The sequence below is a fragment of the Eucyclogobius newberryi genome, unplaced genomic scaffold (genome assembly GCF_026437365.1).
Source record: "Eucyclogobius newberryi isolate DKJ021-1_F unplaced genomic scaffold, fEucNew1.0.hap1 SCAF_21, whole genome shotgun sequence".
Lineage (NCBI taxonomy): Eukaryota > Metazoa > Chordata > Actinopteri > Gobiiformes > Gobiidae > Eucyclogobius > Eucyclogobius newberryi.
Window position 1 is genome coordinate 8,676,440 of NW_027315846.1, and position 17,287 is coordinate 8,693,726.

At 37.9% G+C, this 17,287-nt stretch overlaps 2 protein-coding genes across 2 annotated transcripts in view; both read right to left on the minus strand.

The window, feature by feature from the left end:
- Positions 1-1,336: 1,336 nt before the first annotated feature.
- Positions 1,337-8,864, minus strand: LOC140370848 (endophilin-B1-like). The gene is made up of 10 exons (XM_072458101.1): positions 8,602-8,864; positions 7,501-7,642; positions 5,647-5,775; positions 4,851-4,984; positions 4,669-4,761; positions 4,433-4,516; positions 4,326-4,349; positions 3,599-3,688; positions 2,729-2,829; positions 1,337-2,536 (listed from the first exon to the last, which is right to left on the minus strand). The coding sequence occupies exons 1-10, from the start codon at positions 8,656-8,658 to the stop codon at positions 2,032-2,034; spliced, it is 1,359 nt and encodes a 452-aa protein (XP_072314202.1). The 5' UTR covers positions 8,659-8,864; the 3' UTR covers positions 1,337-2,031.
- A 1,502-nt stretch (positions 8,865-10,366) lies between these two features.
- The window catches only part of atr (ATR serine/threonine kinase), a 30,276-nt gene continuing 23,355 nt past the window's right edge, over positions 10,367-17,287 (minus strand). The window contains exons 36-48 of the mRNA XM_072457328.1: positions 17,019-17,198; positions 16,418-16,560; positions 16,164-16,261; positions 15,244-15,473; positions 14,589-14,723; positions 14,186-14,386; positions 13,957-14,100; positions 13,432-13,582; positions 12,598-12,754; positions 11,711-11,864; positions 11,382-11,533; positions 11,139-11,244; positions 10,367-10,751 (exon numbers count right to left, since the gene is read on the minus strand). Of these exons, the coding sequence (XP_072313429.1) occupies positions 10,578-10,751; positions 11,139-11,244; positions 11,382-11,533; positions 11,711-11,864; positions 12,598-12,754; positions 13,432-13,582; positions 13,957-14,100; positions 14,186-14,386; positions 14,589-14,723; positions 15,244-15,473; positions 16,164-16,261; positions 16,418-16,560; positions 17,019-17,198 (2,025 nt within the window). The 3' untranslated portion in view covers positions 10,367-10,577. The remainder of the gene's footprint in view (positions 10,752-11,138; positions 11,245-11,381; positions 11,534-11,710; positions 11,865-12,597; positions 12,755-13,431; positions 13,583-13,956; positions 14,101-14,185; positions 14,387-14,588; positions 14,724-15,243; positions 15,474-16,163; positions 16,262-16,417; positions 16,561-17,018; positions 17,199-17,287) is intronic.

Genomic DNA, 17,287 nt, shown 5'->3' on the forward strand with positions numbered 1-17,287 from the left:
TTAATACTTACCAATACTACATTTACTTTCTTTAACATTTCATAAACAATACTCAAACGTTCTCTGGATATTATATAATTATGTTGAATTCAGATGTTGGATTTACCAATGACAATCGTGCAGATGATTTCAATTATTACATTTAAAAGAATTCTTGTTTTTTGGGGAAGTTTACAGTTTTGTTTCTGTTTTCGAGCTTGCATCGCTGTCAGAATTTGGCAAGCATAGTTTTGAGAGAGTTGTACAGTAATAATCACCAACACTATCTTCTTTCATGATTTATTAATAATACCCACACGTAAACTAATGTTCAGATCAAAATCAATTTACAAATCCCAGTCGTGCTCACGATTTAAAAAAAGATTTGTATTTATTTATTTATTTGATAGGGACAGTGCATATTAATTACATTTAAAGCTTTACATTGCCTTTTTTGAAATAGTTGTATAGTGTACATGTAAAACGTCAATATTAATTCAATTAGTGGTGAAAATAACCATAAAATAACAGTTAAAGTAATGTTTTGGAGACTATGTAAGAGAAGCATTTGGCATAGATTTTCATTTGTCATTTGGTATGAATTGAAATGCCAAAAAGACATATAGTTGCAAAGTAAATAGCAATAAAAAACACAAAAACTGTTAAATGATGCACAAATTTAGTAAATAAAGTTGGTTTAACGTCAATGTTACTGGAGTTATTAAAAATCTGCCAGTTTCCGATCATAACTCTATAAAATCCCTTTAAAATATGGACTTACCCCTCAATAGATGAAGTGTAAATTGTTATAATCAAGCTGGGTTTGGATATATAACCCGCAATATAATATTTACAAAATGACGATTGCAAATTCACAGACTTGTCTCTACTCACAATGTTTAATGAATCTGTGCACAGACACCATCAAATTCTCGTTCCTACAATGAATTAACTGCTACATTATACACCATTTTAGAACAACATGAATAAAATATTGATATGGCTAAAAGACCGGCACCGTTTCTCACGTCCGCGTCACATTTAGATCTTCCACTGGGATCAATTAAGAGTGACAGTAATGGCTGAGCGCTATGCTACCATTTGTACTTAAACGAGGCTATCGAGTCCCTACCGACAAACATAACACGATTTTTTTTAATGGCGGTTCATTCTTACCGGCTGCGTTCACAACATTTGAATTTGATGTCAATATTTCAGATGGAGGGCAGGGACGGATCACTGTTTATGAAAGAAATACCCACTTATGTTGGACCTTTTGTGACAGTTTCATAGTCTTGTATCTATTATCTATAATGTTGTGGTTTGAATCGGTACAATTAACAAAAAAATTTATACAAAGTGCTACTTTTTGAAGTTATGTTATACAATTATTCCACGTCAGTTTATTTGTGCTGACAGAAAATACATTAAACTTTAGCCAGACCTTGTTTTCAGGTGTAATATAACAATAACATTATTTGAAAAATGTAGATCATATCGGGAATTTGATTATCAGATTAAGATTAAGATAAGCCTTTATTTGTCCACACAATGGGGAAATTTCGGAAAAATATCGAATTTATACTGAAAAATGCCCCAAAAAACGGTGATAAAATTTAAAAAAAGCTTCATTGTAAATTTTCAAATAAGTGAATAGGTGATATTTCTACACTTTTATGATTCATTTAACATTTGTCAGGAAATTAAACCTCTACTAATACGTTTGAAGACATGTTTTAACACATTTCAGTTGGATTGACATAATGTTGTCTGTATATAGTTATCAGGATACTACAAAAAAGATTGTTGAATTGATTTTTGTGACAGTTAATAGGCCCCGTAAACCAGTACAAAACAGTTAAAAGGTGAATTCTCCCATAGAAAGCGTAGCTGCCCTCCACCTCAATTTTTGATTATTCACAGGTTTGATTTGGCATGACCACTTTACTCCTGCCATTACGGTATTCAGATAAACTACTATGGCGCTGGTCCTCAGTCGAAACCCACGAATCACGTGAACACAGCCAGTTAGGTGATTATTTGAGAAGCTCGTCAGGACTCCTTGGGGTCCTCTTCACTCGCTCCCTCGTCTCCGTTGGCAACAGTTAAATCGGCCTCAGCACCGTTTGCCCTCCCTACAACGTCATTTAACGGCGGGGAAGTAACGCCGCCGTCCTCCTCGTTTTCCGAATCGTCGCTCGGTTCGTCGCTCACGGTGGTCGTGTCCGTTCTTTGCAGAAGCGAGAAATGTCTTTTCGGCTTAGGCTTTGACGCGCCGTTGCTGTCGGTTACTTCGGCGGCAGAGGGTTGGCAGTTGGATGCTGTGTTGTTGTTGTTGTTGTTGTTGAAGTTTGTATTCGATTGGCGGAGGAGCTCTGTCCCGTTTTGTGGCAACTTGTCGGGTTCGGTCCAAGAGTCCTGGTCGAAATCCGGGATCCGATGGAGGACGACTGGATTGCCCAAGTCTGACCCGCTAAGCTCGTTGTCGGTTGGCGGCTGTGCGACTCCGTTGGCGATCGCCGACTGCCAATTGTTGGAGCACAGCACGGCGGGGATACTGTGACGGAGAGAAAGTGAATTTAGATTTATTGGTCGTGGGAAATAAACCGCCGAATTAAGCCAAATTATCCGAAAAGCAATATTGAAACACACGCCCGATGCTAATCAAACTGCGTCCCGTGGCTCCAATAGATGTTTCCATGGACATTTGGTCGCAATTACAGCACAGTTCTAATTACGGCGTGATTACCTTTCCAGTTGTTTCTGGAGCTCTTGGGAGAGTTGGTTACACTCGTCAAAGTGGCACGTTTGAGCCTCCACAAACTCATTCAGGCTTTGCATGTGGTTCATCTGCCGGCGACATATTCATTATTTTTATTCATAAAGGGCCTTCAGAATACAGATCGTGGACAGTCAAAACGTGAGCTAGGCTTCTTGCGTTATCACCATTTTTAACTTTCTTTAATCACTTTTTTTGAATAGATAATGACTGTTGCAGACTAAAAACACCCCACAAGAGCTGCAGTTTTGGAGATTTCCAATTACAATTTGGTTCTCGTCAATTTTGCTTTGGTGTTAGGCTTGTGATTGATTATTCTTCCAGCTTTTTGGCATCAATTTTAAGAAGAAAATATTCATTTGTTGCTGAATGTAACATCCAAAAAAATGTATGATGAAGAAATAATCATTGCAATTTCAGTCACCAGTCAGTGGTTGCATTAGTCTAGAGATTATTATTTAAATTGCAAAAGATTTTAAGATTTTAAGCAGAAAGTGAAGCCGAAGAGAATACACTAAATTTACACATTTTTCACGTCATTTTCATGCAACCGTTGCTTGATCTGAGTCATAAAACTTCTTTTCTCAGCTCATGGTTCATGTTTCGGAACCAAGAATGGACCGGTTAACAATTCGATTTAGTTGACAATTATTTCAGTCATCGTTTTGCTGCGATTAATTGATCATCTTGTCGCAGTGTTAGTTGCAATGCTATGTCTGATTCAATACAATGTGTTATGGACCCCAAACTTTGAATGCAGAACATGGAGTAAGAACACGACAATAACAAAATCAGGATATAAATGACGCGTTCGGGTTTGTGTTGGTGTTTAGTTCTTACGTGTGTGTCATCGAGCCCCGACAGAAGCCGCTTTGTCATCTCAGACTGTCGATCAAACAGACTCTGGCAGATCCTCAGCTCCATCTCCGCCTGGAAACACACACACACACACAAGCGCACACAACAGCACAATAACAACATTCAAGCGTTTAATAGAAAGGACTATTGTTAATATGGACATTTTTGGTGCGAGACACAAAAGCCAAATATAATGATGTTCATATAATTTATAGCAGTCATTCTTTGTTCATATATTCACTATTGATGTTTCAACCAGTCATTTTGTGTAAATTATAATCAGTAAAAGCTACACACACTGAATGAAAACCATACTATTATTTATTATGATTGTGATTAATGTGCTCTTCAATAACCTACCATTTTAAGCTTATGGAATTTTAATCGTGCAAGATCTCGTGGCATGAGATTTTGTCCCAACTTTTGTGCATTTTCCTTGTGGATAATTTTTATGAAAACAGCAGGATGAATACAAGCTTCTGCCCAAATACGCGGGAAATGAAAACAATCAATTGTGCAAGTATTATTTAATATCTTGCAATATGGTCAGCGCTGCTCCAGCTTTTCATTTGCACAAACAACACGGCACGTCATTATTCTTAATAAAACACAAATTTGGGTCCGTAATCTTGCTCGATCTTGCTAAATGAGTTCTAACTGCTGACTGCACACAAAACGGTTTAGCTCATCAGACTGAACGTGTACTTACTTGGGAGATTTCCTGAGCCCAGATCTAAATGAAAAATCGACAATTATGAATAAGCAAACGCAGCAAAAATACGTCACGTGTCAGCTTTGTATTTGAACTACTAATACCTTCAGCCATTTGACACGTATGAAGCTGAACATGAAGGAAACGTGCGCCAAGTAGTCTTCCTCCACAGGGTTTGAGTTGAGGTTCTGTCAAAAAACACGCAGAGTCAGTGGATTTAACACACATGACATAGATCTGAACGGCGCTTTATACATTCATGCGGGCCAAGTCTTGTTATGACAAATAATACCTAAAGACGACGCGTAATGTAGGTCACTTTGCAGTATATTTGACTTACTCTGGCCTCCCTGTCGGCCTCGTGGGCTTTCCTCAGCCTGGTCTTGGCAATGTCCAAATCCAGACGCTTATTTGTTAAAGTCTTGCGTTCGTCCTGTTACGACATAATGCAATATGCAAAAGAATCAACAGAAAGAATTGAAAAGTGTATTGAAAACATGAAAAACAATCACTGAACGATACCTGCATGGCTCTGTATTGCTCCTCAGTGAAACCTCTCAAAGGTGTTAGAAAGTGGATGTTGGTACTTTGGGAGAATTTGCGCTCCGCTTCCCCCAACTGCTTTTGTGTCTCGCCAATTCTGACTAAAGTTGAACCTGCGAAGCACAACAGGGAATTTGGACGTGAAGAAGACAGATCGGGTCGCAGATTTACAGGAACAAAATCACATTAAAGACATCCTTAAAACAATAGGTTGTGGACAGTTTTCCAAGCAATATAAGACAATTTATAGCAATTAAGATAAAGAAAATTAAACTGTAGTGAGTTTTGTGTTCAGATGAGATGATTTTGACATGTAAAAGGTGAGCAATTGCTATCCACTACTCACAAATCGATCCAATATAAAACAATACTATTCACTATTTACCACAGATAACAATTTTTTTAATTTTTTATTTGTTTTAATTATTTGTTTTTTTTATTTATTTTATTTTTATCTTTATTTATTTTCCCCCTCCATTCCTTATTAGGAAATGAGAGGTTTTGTCTGCAGGAGTTTTTGTTTATAAGAGTTCTTCTATTAAAACTTCCTATAAGTTATCTGTCCTTTTCCTCTGTATCTACCTGCGTTGCAACAATGGAATTTCTCCATGTGTGGACAATAAAGGATTATCTTGTCTTATCTTATCTTATTTTAATAACTCTAGAACAGAGGGTGATGCAGCTGCTGTTAAAATGAATGGATTGATGTCTCGGATGCCGACTGTACTCTATTACTCTGGGTGGCACGTGTGGGGAAATGACATTGTGACCTGACCATAGGGCGTGTTTGAGCCCAGTTCCAGCCCGGCGTTGGTCATGAGCTCTCCCAGGACCTCCAGACTGCGGGGCCGTGGTGGAGCTTGCCATTCCAGATGCTCGTACAGCCGGTCCTCCAGGCGGGCAGCTACGAACAAACACAAAAAACATATGGTTAGAAATGAATGCCGGGTTTCAGACAAGCATAGGTCTGTGGTGTTTAACTGAGAACGGAGGTTAGGCTAAATGTATTTTGTTAGTGTACGGAGTGTTGTGTGGATGCAGGGTAACGTTAAGAACTTTAAGGTACACTTCATTGTCGTTGTAGGGAAATTCCTATAAAGCCGAATGGGGCAGCTTGTCAGGAGTCGTGTGCAGCCGCAGCGTCCAGGGACCCATCTCCAGATCCTGAGCCAAGCGTGGTCAGGATGAACTGATTGGGAGTATTTTGCCAATTGTGCAAACGAATCCGGACATGGGGAGGACACAGAACGCTAAACTAAAGGCCTCACCCCGTCTGGGAGGGAGTCGAACCCTGGACCATCTCGCTGTGAGTGCTAGAAAGTAGCTACACAGTCTTAAAGATACTGAAACTACATCAAGCTCTTGTGATGTGTAGACAAGGGATGGACCAAATTGTCTTATTCTATTCGAACATTTCAATGATTTATTGGGGATGGGAGTATCAATATATCGGTATTGATACAAATGTGGGTTTTGATACAGTTATATGTGTACATTTTGGGGCTAGGTGTCAATTATAAACATGTTAGAGCTATTTCTTCCTAGTTTTTCATTCTTCATAGTTGTTTCTGTCTGTGTCAGGTGTTCTGTTTGTCCTTTAGAGTCAATTTGAAACCATTCTTTAAGCATATACTTATTGAAATGCCTTTACCCATAAGGTTTGACCAGTATTGAGTATCAGTATTGAAAAAAATGGTTGTGCTGATACCAAAAATTGTGGAAAATGTTTGCCCATCCCTAGAAATCTATCATCATCATCGTAATCTGTGTCCTTCGATGCTGACGATTCATTTCTCCAAATGCTTATCTTAATTTATGCACTTTACAAATACAAAATTATCATAGGCAAAATTTTCTCACCCTTTACGTCTAGAGACTGAAAACTACCAGAGTGTTAAACAAGGGTCAAATGTGAATGGCACCATTATAAACCCACTTAAAGGTAGTCGACCTCCTGCCTGTTCGGAAATTCTAGCCAGTTTCCTATTGTTTAAAAGAGAAGAACACACTCACCCCGAAGCTGGCGGCTCCACAGAGTAAAAGCTCATTATCTCTGGCAGTTACATTGATACAGAGCAGACCACATCTACTTTTACTTCAATTGGCTGAGATAAATGAACAAAGAGCAGTCTCATTTATCATAACCGGTCTATTAGAGTCAAAAGCAGAGCCACTACACATGAGATACATTTGTATAGGGGGATAATGAAGCAAAGCTATTAGTTATTATTATCGTAACTCATTCGTAGCACTCAAAACAAAGAGTTACTCCACATAAAATAGCACATGTGTTTATTTGTGCTCAATTGAACTTAACACGAACATTGTACAATGTTTTCCTTTTATTTTTGCTCCTTTAACAGATACGTATGTTACAATATCCAGATTTCATAGTATATTTATAGCTATTAAGTGCAATTATCACAGTAATGTTTGTGTTTTTAATAGATAAAGATAATATGTCTTTAAGTTTACATTACAATACTCGCTCGGTAGTTTATAGATTGATAAAAGTTCACAATACCGTAATAATGCAACAATCTTAGACTTTTGATATTGATGTTGCTATAGCTTGACAGTGTAAATTTATCCCCAGTAATCGAATAAACAAAATGAACTGTTAGCTCACCGGGGTTTGGCTGTAACAGGGCCTCTGTCTGGCTGATGATTTGGTCGGTATAACTCTTAGTGGCATCTGCCTTGGCCAGAAGTCGCTCTAAATCTGGCTCCAACTCAGTCTTCTCTGCTGTGCCAATGGTTTCCCCTGTGTACTGAAGGAGAATACACAATTAGAGGTTTAGCACTTATTACAGGGAGGGTATGTGCGTAGCTTGTGCTCTTACTGGTTTAAAAAGAACAAAATACCATTAAAACGCAGTCATTTTAGGTTAATTTCCAAATGGTTTTAGTTGTTGAAAATGGCAAACTAATTGAGATGATTTCTGCTTTCTCATTGAATAATCATCTCAAATTACGTCATTAACTCATGGCCATCTCATCCAGTGTTTGGGAAATTAAGAATAAATTAATATATCAGTTGTTATGAGATAAGCATGTTTAAATCAACTGGCTGTTATCGATATCTGAGAACACAAAGATCGGTTATGTTGAATTTGAAATAGGCTACAGACTCTACAAACCTAAATGCCTGAATTACTTTAATGACTGAATTAATGATTTATTTGCTCAATACATAACATCCATACGATTCACAATCATCAATAATCGAAAATAACCTAATAAGATGCATAGATGTAGACTTAACTGTAAAGCAGGTATAGGTTTGTTCAAAAGACAGTAGGCCAAACTATAATATATAGATATAAAATATAAACACCTCTTCAACAAACATAAATAGGATAAGATACATTTCTCTACAGTGGCTATGTTTATAAGCATGCCAAATCAGATTATAAGGCATCTGGTTTCTGGACCATTAAACCCATTCAAATGACATGCAAACCCCAAAATCTGATCAGAGAAAGAAATCAGATAACTCACATCAGATATTGCAGTATACATGTCATTTTAATAATCTTATTCAGATGCACCTGCACAACATGTAGTGGTAGTAATGATAGTAATGATAATAAAAATGCCATTAATTACTTGTGGTTACGTCGCAGGAAACATGACTGTTCTGATCTGCTCCATGTTGACATTTATTATCATCATTAGACTCCTGCACGCTAATAATAATAACACTTTATTACACATCATCGTGATTTACCTGAACAGCGCGGTTGATGAACTGTCCAGCGTCCACCGCCAGTCGCGTCAGGTCCATCGCAGCCGCCTCAAGGTCAGGAGCCGAGTGTCCGCGGAGCCGAGTGTCCGCCGAGCCGCGTCCTCTTCTCGGCTGCGCTCACCAGGCACTGACCGCTCCGCTGTGTTTACCTCCGGGCGGCTAACGTCAGCTAGCTAGCCGCTAACAACAGCGCCATAGCCCCGACCGCACTTATAAACCACCGCCCAGAGCATAAGCGTGACGGTTTTGTGACGCATACTGGCAATTCCAACGTGCTCGTCTATAGTCATTAGTGTATTTACTGCTAATATGTATTTTATTATAATTTTATTGGGGTCGTTGCTAGGTTACGCCGCGCCCCTCTTGCGTCCTCCTCCTCCAGGCGCAGTCGTCTGTTTAGCGTCAGTGGATTTTAGCTTAATCTGCTATTGTAATGTCGTTTTTGATAATGTTTTTGATACCTCGCAAACACTATCCTCAATGCACAGTTTAGGTTTTAGATTTTAATCGTCAGTCGACAAGACAGACCATATTTTTATGCATTTATTCTCATCATTGCTTTGCCGTTTCCTGCCCAGTGTGATGCTACAAACATTAGCTACAAATATAAGCTAGCCTGGTGTAGGTTATTTAAAAGCAGACAGGGTTGGATTACATATAGGTGGAAGCACTATACATGCAAATATAAAGACATGTTATTACTTACTATAATATAAAGGAAGTCAAATGTGTACTTTTGACTTTAAGATTATGATATTCAATTACAATGATCAAATGTGCATGCCCAGTCATTGATCAAAAGTCCAAGAAGCAAGCATTTAATGGAGCTGATGCCATGTTAAACCCCAAATATCCCCCAAATATTTCTTATGATATAAAAAAAAATACCATCATGCTATTTTGTTGTTGTTATGGAGCAGCCATCCTACCTCCTATCCAAAGGCAAGAGGAAGCAGCAGCCAGGCATTGACGAGGAGGAGGAAAGTAATGATGACAAACACAGTGACATGCTGTATGTCTACACTCATTTCTGCATTATGACAACCTCGCCCCGCATAAATAGCTTAAGGAATATATCGCTATGTTATCCTGGCTGTAGCGTCTCGAGCTGCTTGCTTTCCCAGGCTGACACTTGGCTGTAATCTGTGCCAGTGTTTATGTGGGGTGAGTGGATTGGCCCATTGCTCTTAAGCAAAGGAAGAGACGGGATTAAAGCGACCATCTGACAGAGCGGCCGGCTGCTACCCTTAAGTTGCTCTAATAATAGACAGAACTGGGAAATCTTATATTTTTTTATTCAATTATTTTTTATTTGCCGGCTCCACGCACATGACCTATTGTAGATTTTCATTTGTTCTTTTCTTCTGTGTCTATCTCTGTATCTACCTGCGTTGCATCAATGGAATTTCCCCATATGGGACAATAAAGGATTATCTTATCTTATCATTTATTACTTAGGTGCTGAATAAGGCTGAAACTAATGGGTTATTTTAATAGTCAGCGATTACATTTTGGATTTGTCAAATTATGATTTCTAATTTAAATACATTTTAACCATATAAAGGTTAAAATAGAAAATACGTACCGATAACATACATTATTAGTGTAAATCAGAAAAAGCTCATATCTTTTTTGGACATTTTGATTTAAATGTTTGTTTTTTATCTTGAAAGAAAAGTATAAATTAAGTGATATGCAAATAAAAAATATAAGTAATAAACTGGAATGTTTTTATTGAACATGTTGGAAAATACTTCTAGAAAACAGAAGGATAAAATGACAAAACAATTACCAACTTATATAATTTTTTTTGCCAAACAGGCATTAGTGCAATTTCTTTAACATAATTATCGATGTGACATGGACAAGATTGCAGTGAGTATTTGCAGTGAATATTTGCAGTGAGTATTTTCAAACAGAATGGCGTTGAAAAGCACCTCTTCATTCGTCATCAACACTCAGAGATATGGCCCCCAGCCCAGGTACATCTGACACAGCAGTTTGTCGTCCGTCGCTTCCTGAATGAGGTAGTGCACGTGGCCTTCGATGGACAGAGGCAAACCCAGGACTTTATTCCTGCTCTTGATCACTCCCTGCAGACGCTGCTCTATGTCACACACGTGGGTTTTGGCCTGATGGAAAACAACAAAGCAAAGACTTTAGTAAAGCCCGAACGTACGAGAAGTAATGTGATATTCAAGAAGAATGGTGGGAATGCAATTAACCATTTCTGATGCAATTTATTGAATTTGGCTATTTATTTATGTATTTAGGACCAAAAAAAGGCTAAATTAAATGAAGCTCTAGACTGGAATCGCACTTTAACTAAATATTCAAGTCAATCTGTAAGTTCTTAGTTTTTCTTAACACAATTAGTAGTAAAATTGATATTGGATTATCTGATATTGTAATAAGAATGAAAATATGTATAATCCCTCAGTCATCCAGGTAGGTTCGATCCTAAATGCCCAGACTAGTTGATGAAGAATAAATAGATATGTGATATGAGATGTGCTTACCTTTTCATTCACAATTTCTCCTGTCTCGTTAACTTGAATCTTGGTAAGTCCTTTGGCTTGTTTGCTCCATTCAACCAGCGGGTCATGAAGGAATGTTTTCAACACACTGACACAAAATGAAAGGGAACATTTTCAATTACAGTTGTACCTATTGCACGTTAAGGCCAAGCCCAAACGTTTTCCGTAAGAGTGATTCAAATGTATGTAATTAAATCTTTAAACTCTACTTCCTCCGCTCTGTACCTCATGAGTGGCTCGCTCTGGTCTCGCATTAGCCTCAGAGTTACCTCACAGGCCTGTCTGAAGAGCCCCTCGGTCCCCATTGGGCCCATCGCATGAACCATGTTCTGGGTCAAACGGAAAGGAACCACTTCTGGCACGTCAAATGTCTCCCCCTAGTGGATATAAAAATAACAACATAAATAGACAGAACATAACTCTTTTCAATGACAAATTAGGAATGCTGGGATTAATATTCTGTACTAAAATTACATTTCTAATTATAATTGCGATGATCGATACTTAATACATGAACTAGACCTTACTACACAAGTCTTATAAAGTTTAAAAACCTTGTTGAAGAGGCAGTTGAAGTCCACATGGACACATTCTCCGGTGAAGGAGTCAAAGAGGATGTTTTCACCGTGACGATCTCCCAAACCCAGGATGTAACCCACCATCGACATCACAGCAGTGGAGCGGCAGTAAGAAGAGCGACTGCTGTACCTGAGAAACAAGAGGAAACACTTAAACAACTTTAAAGTACAAAGACATTTTTGTACAGTAATAAGTTTAAAATGGACTCTTTGACGAATAGTAAATTAATCAATATGTTGTTGTTGTTGTTGGACCTCACTCAACATGTTAAACAACGCAATATGTTAAGGTAACTCTAGTATGTTCAGTTCAATTGTGGACCCAAGGAAGCATCATGATGGAGATGCTAATAAACTACTATAATATGACCATTGTATACTTTTTGCTCAACACTGCAAATCTGATGGAAATTTAAAGAACTTTATTGTTTTCATAGTAGTTTTAGTCATCTCTGTTTAATTTTAGTATATTTTTAATGTGATTTATAGTCAAAACATCTTGCTCAGTACAATAAATTAGGTTAAAAATAAAAGTGGTTTATATTTGATCCTTCTTTCTGCACTTTGAATGAATGAATAGATTTGAGAATAATCATGTAGCAAAATAAGATTCAGAAAAACGTATACTTTACTAATAATGATGGGACTTATGTTTTCTTTTTTTTATAGCTAAAGATTATTTAATTTTATTGATTGTACATTATTTTGTAGCTTTATTGCATAGCGAGCTCAGGGAGAATCAGCATTTTGTCCATACTATTAAATGCATTGCAATGATTCTGCTAGAACTTAGTTTCCTCTGGGACCAATAAATAGGTATTTGATCTTTTTCTTTTTTTAATTCCAATCTATAAAATACTTACCACGATGTTGGGTCTGGGAAGGTGCGCAGAAACCACTCGTAAAACACCGGCGGATGGCGTGCACACAGCACCTCTTTATGTATTCTCAGCCTCTCCTCAAACGGCGCCGTCTTGGGAAGAATCAATTTCCTCAGGTCTTTGCCCGACAAGTAAATCCCTAAGACGCAGCCACAGAATAGAAAGCAGTTTAGTGAAGTTCATATTGTATGCAATACCTGTTTTAAAATACATTGGATGGTTCTGCATAGGTATTTTTCATGTTGAATAGAATAGAATCGAATAGAATAGACAGGAAGTACCGTATTTTCCGCACTATAAGGCGCACTGTCAATGAATGGTCTATTTTCGATCATTTTTCATATATAAAGCGCACCGGATTATAATGCGCATTAAACGAAACAAAACAGTCAGATAAGTCAGTCAGTTGAACTTTATTAATGCAGTATGCGCGGAATGTGGCCAGCTTTTCTTCGTATTCTTTTGGCAGTTGCGGTGAGATATTACCGGTAATCAATCCATATATAAAGCGCAGTTGGATTAAAAGGCGCACTGTCGTTTTTTGAGAAAATTAAAGGCTTTTAAGAGCACCTTATAGTCCGGAAAATACGGTAACAGTATTTCTGAAAATTCTGTTCACAAAATGTCAGTGTTGAAAGCAGAATTCAGACTATGTGCTTTAAAAAAAACAAGAAACAAGCGCAGAATGTTTTGAGCAACTCTGGGTATGTTTTTCTATGAGACAATATAACGGCATCGACGTAATGCCGTCTCGCTATAGTATCACGGACCCTTTAACCCTGTTCTGTGTTGTAACTTGTCGACTTCATCGCATACCTCTCTCCTTGTACAGTTTGTTGAGGATATGGCGTAGTCCAGCGGTGTTGTTGACCCATTCGATAATCCCGCACTCTTCATTCAGGGGAATCACCGCGTACGTTCGAATGTGTAGCTCCCTCCGCCTGGACTCAGCGTCTTTACGAAGGCACTAAACACAACGCCAAACAAGTCATTTAATGTTATCACATACAAGCAACAGGGCTCAGGGTAGTGGTCGTCAAATAATTGGAAAATTAGTGGATCAAACTGTTGACACCTTTCCAAACGTGCATGAATGAGTCAATGTTTGGTGGTTGGAAAGGCAGGTATGGCAAAAAAAAGAAGCAATTTAGGTGTCTAGAAGAGGACTATTTAAGAACTTTACTTGTGTTTATGAACTTAATACACAAAGAAAAATGTTGTGTCAACCAGAGTAATAATATAGCTAACAAAAGTAGATATAGTTTGTGTAAGTTTATTTATCCATATATTTCCTGTATATTTTGACGGAGCAGTTATATTACTTCCAAATATAAAACGCACCTTGTTAATGAGGCAGTTGAACTCCATCAGTCTGCAGTCTTTCCTGAGGTCATCTTTTGGTTTACACATCATCGTATAGCTCCGCCCATCCGAGCCCCTCAAACTTATCTTCTTCGGCTTCTGTAATGACGCCAAGATCTCCACCTAAAATTGAAAAAAAAAAAAAAAAAAAAGGAGATTTGTACGCATGTTTTAACGTACAGTATTATTTGCAAATATGTGTCCCTACTGAGTCGTCAAAGCCGTCTAGGTAAGCCCAGTGTCCAGGGAAGGCGTCGTGATTTGTGTTGGCTCCACCAGTAGAGGGCAGTGTAGGGATTAGCACAGACTGCAGAGGGATGAGGATCTGGCTGAAGGTTGGCTCCTCCACCAGCCGTTTCAGCTGCTTGAAGTGAACGCTAATGCTTAGGGTGGAGCTGTTACCGTCCACCTTTAAAAGACAAAACATAACAAATAAATACATTACCAAATCAGTAACTAAGTTGATAGTACTATTTGATATACTTGAGCACATTTTGTAAAAGGCAACTTACACTTTTTTTTAAATAACAATAAGGAATGGATGTGTTTTACTACTATTCCCTCTTGGAAAACAGAATGATTCAGGAGTCTACTGTATAATGTTTGTTTACCGGTTTGTTGCAAAGCTCCAGCAGTTTATCGGTCAGTCGATTGGCATCTCCAATAAACTTATCCAGGGACGGTTTAAGATTTATTGCCTTTTTCAAGATCTGGTTACAGCGGTTCATGCGCATTGGGTAGGAAGACTGGAATAAAACAGAACATAATTAGTTGTGTATTTGAGTTCTACATCGTGTCAAACTGGTTGTCCAAATACAAAAATGCCTCACAGATATTTATTTAATCTATTATGTTTTCTTAGTTATAGTAATGGGACAGACAAACATTAAATTTAACACACATTTTCTGGTATTTCCAAAGAACAGACACAAAATGACAAACAAATAACCGTTTGTGTCAACATAAATGTTTAACTTTGTTATATAGTTGCCATTATTTAACCAACTACATATTATTTACATGTACATATTATTAACAGTATCAAAAGTTTATTATTAACAATGGCAGAAGGCAGGAAACTGAGACTAAAATTATAATTCTGAATTCTGACTTATTCTATTCATTTATTTTTAACAAATCCAGTAGTTTTATGTAGTGCTGCAGCAGGCAACACTTTGCTTCTGAACAATCGTAATCTGACAAACTCCCTTCCACCTTTAGACACAAAAAGACTATAAAACTTTGCAAATTGGCCCAAATCCTCACTTTGGACACGGCCGTCATCAACCACATCGCCTGCTGGGGGTACGCGAGGAAGACCTTGGCCACGATGTCCATGAGAACGTCGAAGACTTCGTCGCTGGAGTGACAGACCCTCGAGATCAGCTGCGAGAAGGCGGAGAGGAACTGGTACGGGGCCAGGTTTTCGCAGTGCTCGCTCATCACCGAGTTAATTTTAGACATCTCCTGACGCATCTGCCTGTCCACTCGTCCAGCTGCAAGTTCAACAAGCGACAACAGTATTAAACAATCGATTCATGAATATTAAGAGAGCATTGATCCACAGTAAAGTACAAGAGGAACAATAACATATTATAAAACACAAACACAACATGCAAATCTGTATAGAATATTGGGCATAAATACTGGTTGCGTTAATGTTCGAGAAATTGATAGCAGGGGCTTATATAACTCTATGGACGATAGTTTTTGAAAGAAATATTTAAACTTACGATACAGGAATGTTATTTGTAAGGTATTGGATTCACAAACTTGCCACATTATTTATTATTAATATTTTATGGCTTGACGTTCTTTCAACGAACAAAACAATCACGTCATTGGAGTTGAATAATGGCACCACTCTCTGAAGCTATCGTGTACAGTTACATTCCTTTTTGTTTATTTACGCTGACAGAAAAGACGGAAGAAAAGACAGTTTTCGTTTCACGTGGACAGGCCCCACAATTTCAGAAGTATGAACCAAAAATAAGGATGACAAATCTGCAAATCTGACAGTGAAGCAGCAAATTCCACCATTGAATGCGACCCATGTGGACTTCGGGTACAGTTTATTGTTAAGAGAGATTGGTAACACGGTATTACAAGTTGTTGCACAGTGCATTGGTATAAGGTACAATGTAAGTGTAGAAATAAAAATAAGTCAGTGATGCTATGAACCGTACCTTTTTCATGCTCACAGACCTTTGCTCCAAAATCAAGCCACAGAGACAACATTCGAGGCATTGCTTGGTAAATGTACTGGTTCCCGTATTGCAGTGCTCTGAAACACAACACGTTTTAAAGGCACAGGCTGTAAACAAATGCATTATACTTAAATTAATACAGATAATAATAAAATACTAAAATAAATAAAATAAAAAATAAATAAAACTAAACAGAAGTAAAAAAATAATAATAATTTTAAAAATCATCTTACTTTCCACTGTATGTTACGATGTACCGGATGAGGTTTCCCTGTTTCTCCATCTTGTTGTCAGTCACCATTGGCATCACTTTGTCGTAGTACTTGGCGAGATAAAAGTTGCCGTCTTCCCATTCAGGCAGAAGGTTGGTCACATCCTGAAAAAAACAAAACACCATCAACAGTAGGAAACGGTTGAGTTATTTCAATGGCTAAAATCTATTAAAATCAAGGGTGTTGAACAGATTAAAAACAAACAAACACAATCTTAAATGTATAACACAGAGAAATTAAGCTAAACAAACATACAACTGCGAAAAGATTAACACAGTCCTGATTTAGTTCTCGGTTTGGTCCAAATATAGATTTTTGTGATGATTGTGCAAGTGTAAACTCACCCTAAATTAGAGGTACAATATGTAACTTTTTCTGGTGGCAGTGAGACATTAAAACATGTCAATCTTGCATTCATTCAATATCAGTTATGGGGGGGGAAATAACAATAATTATACTAATAATAACCTGGTGGTTTCAAGTGCTTGTCTTAAAATGCACCCTTGACAAAAGCCCTTCATGTAGAATCATTACACCGCTCGTGTTTACAGGACAATCGTACCTTGTAGACTTTCATGATGGCGTTAGACTCAAAGTTGGCGGTCTCCTCCATGAAGTGTCCCACCAGCAGCATGGCCTTCGCTTTGGTCCGCAAACTGCGAGGGTCAGTTAAGATCTGGTCCACCGGAAAACACTGCTCCACACCTTTTTGTAGAACAATTAGGGCCTGATGTACGTCGCCCTGAAATAAGGAAAAAAACAAATTTAAAGGTGTAAAAGAGACATTTATGAGGCAAAAACAAGTAAAGACAATGATTATTTATTAGCATA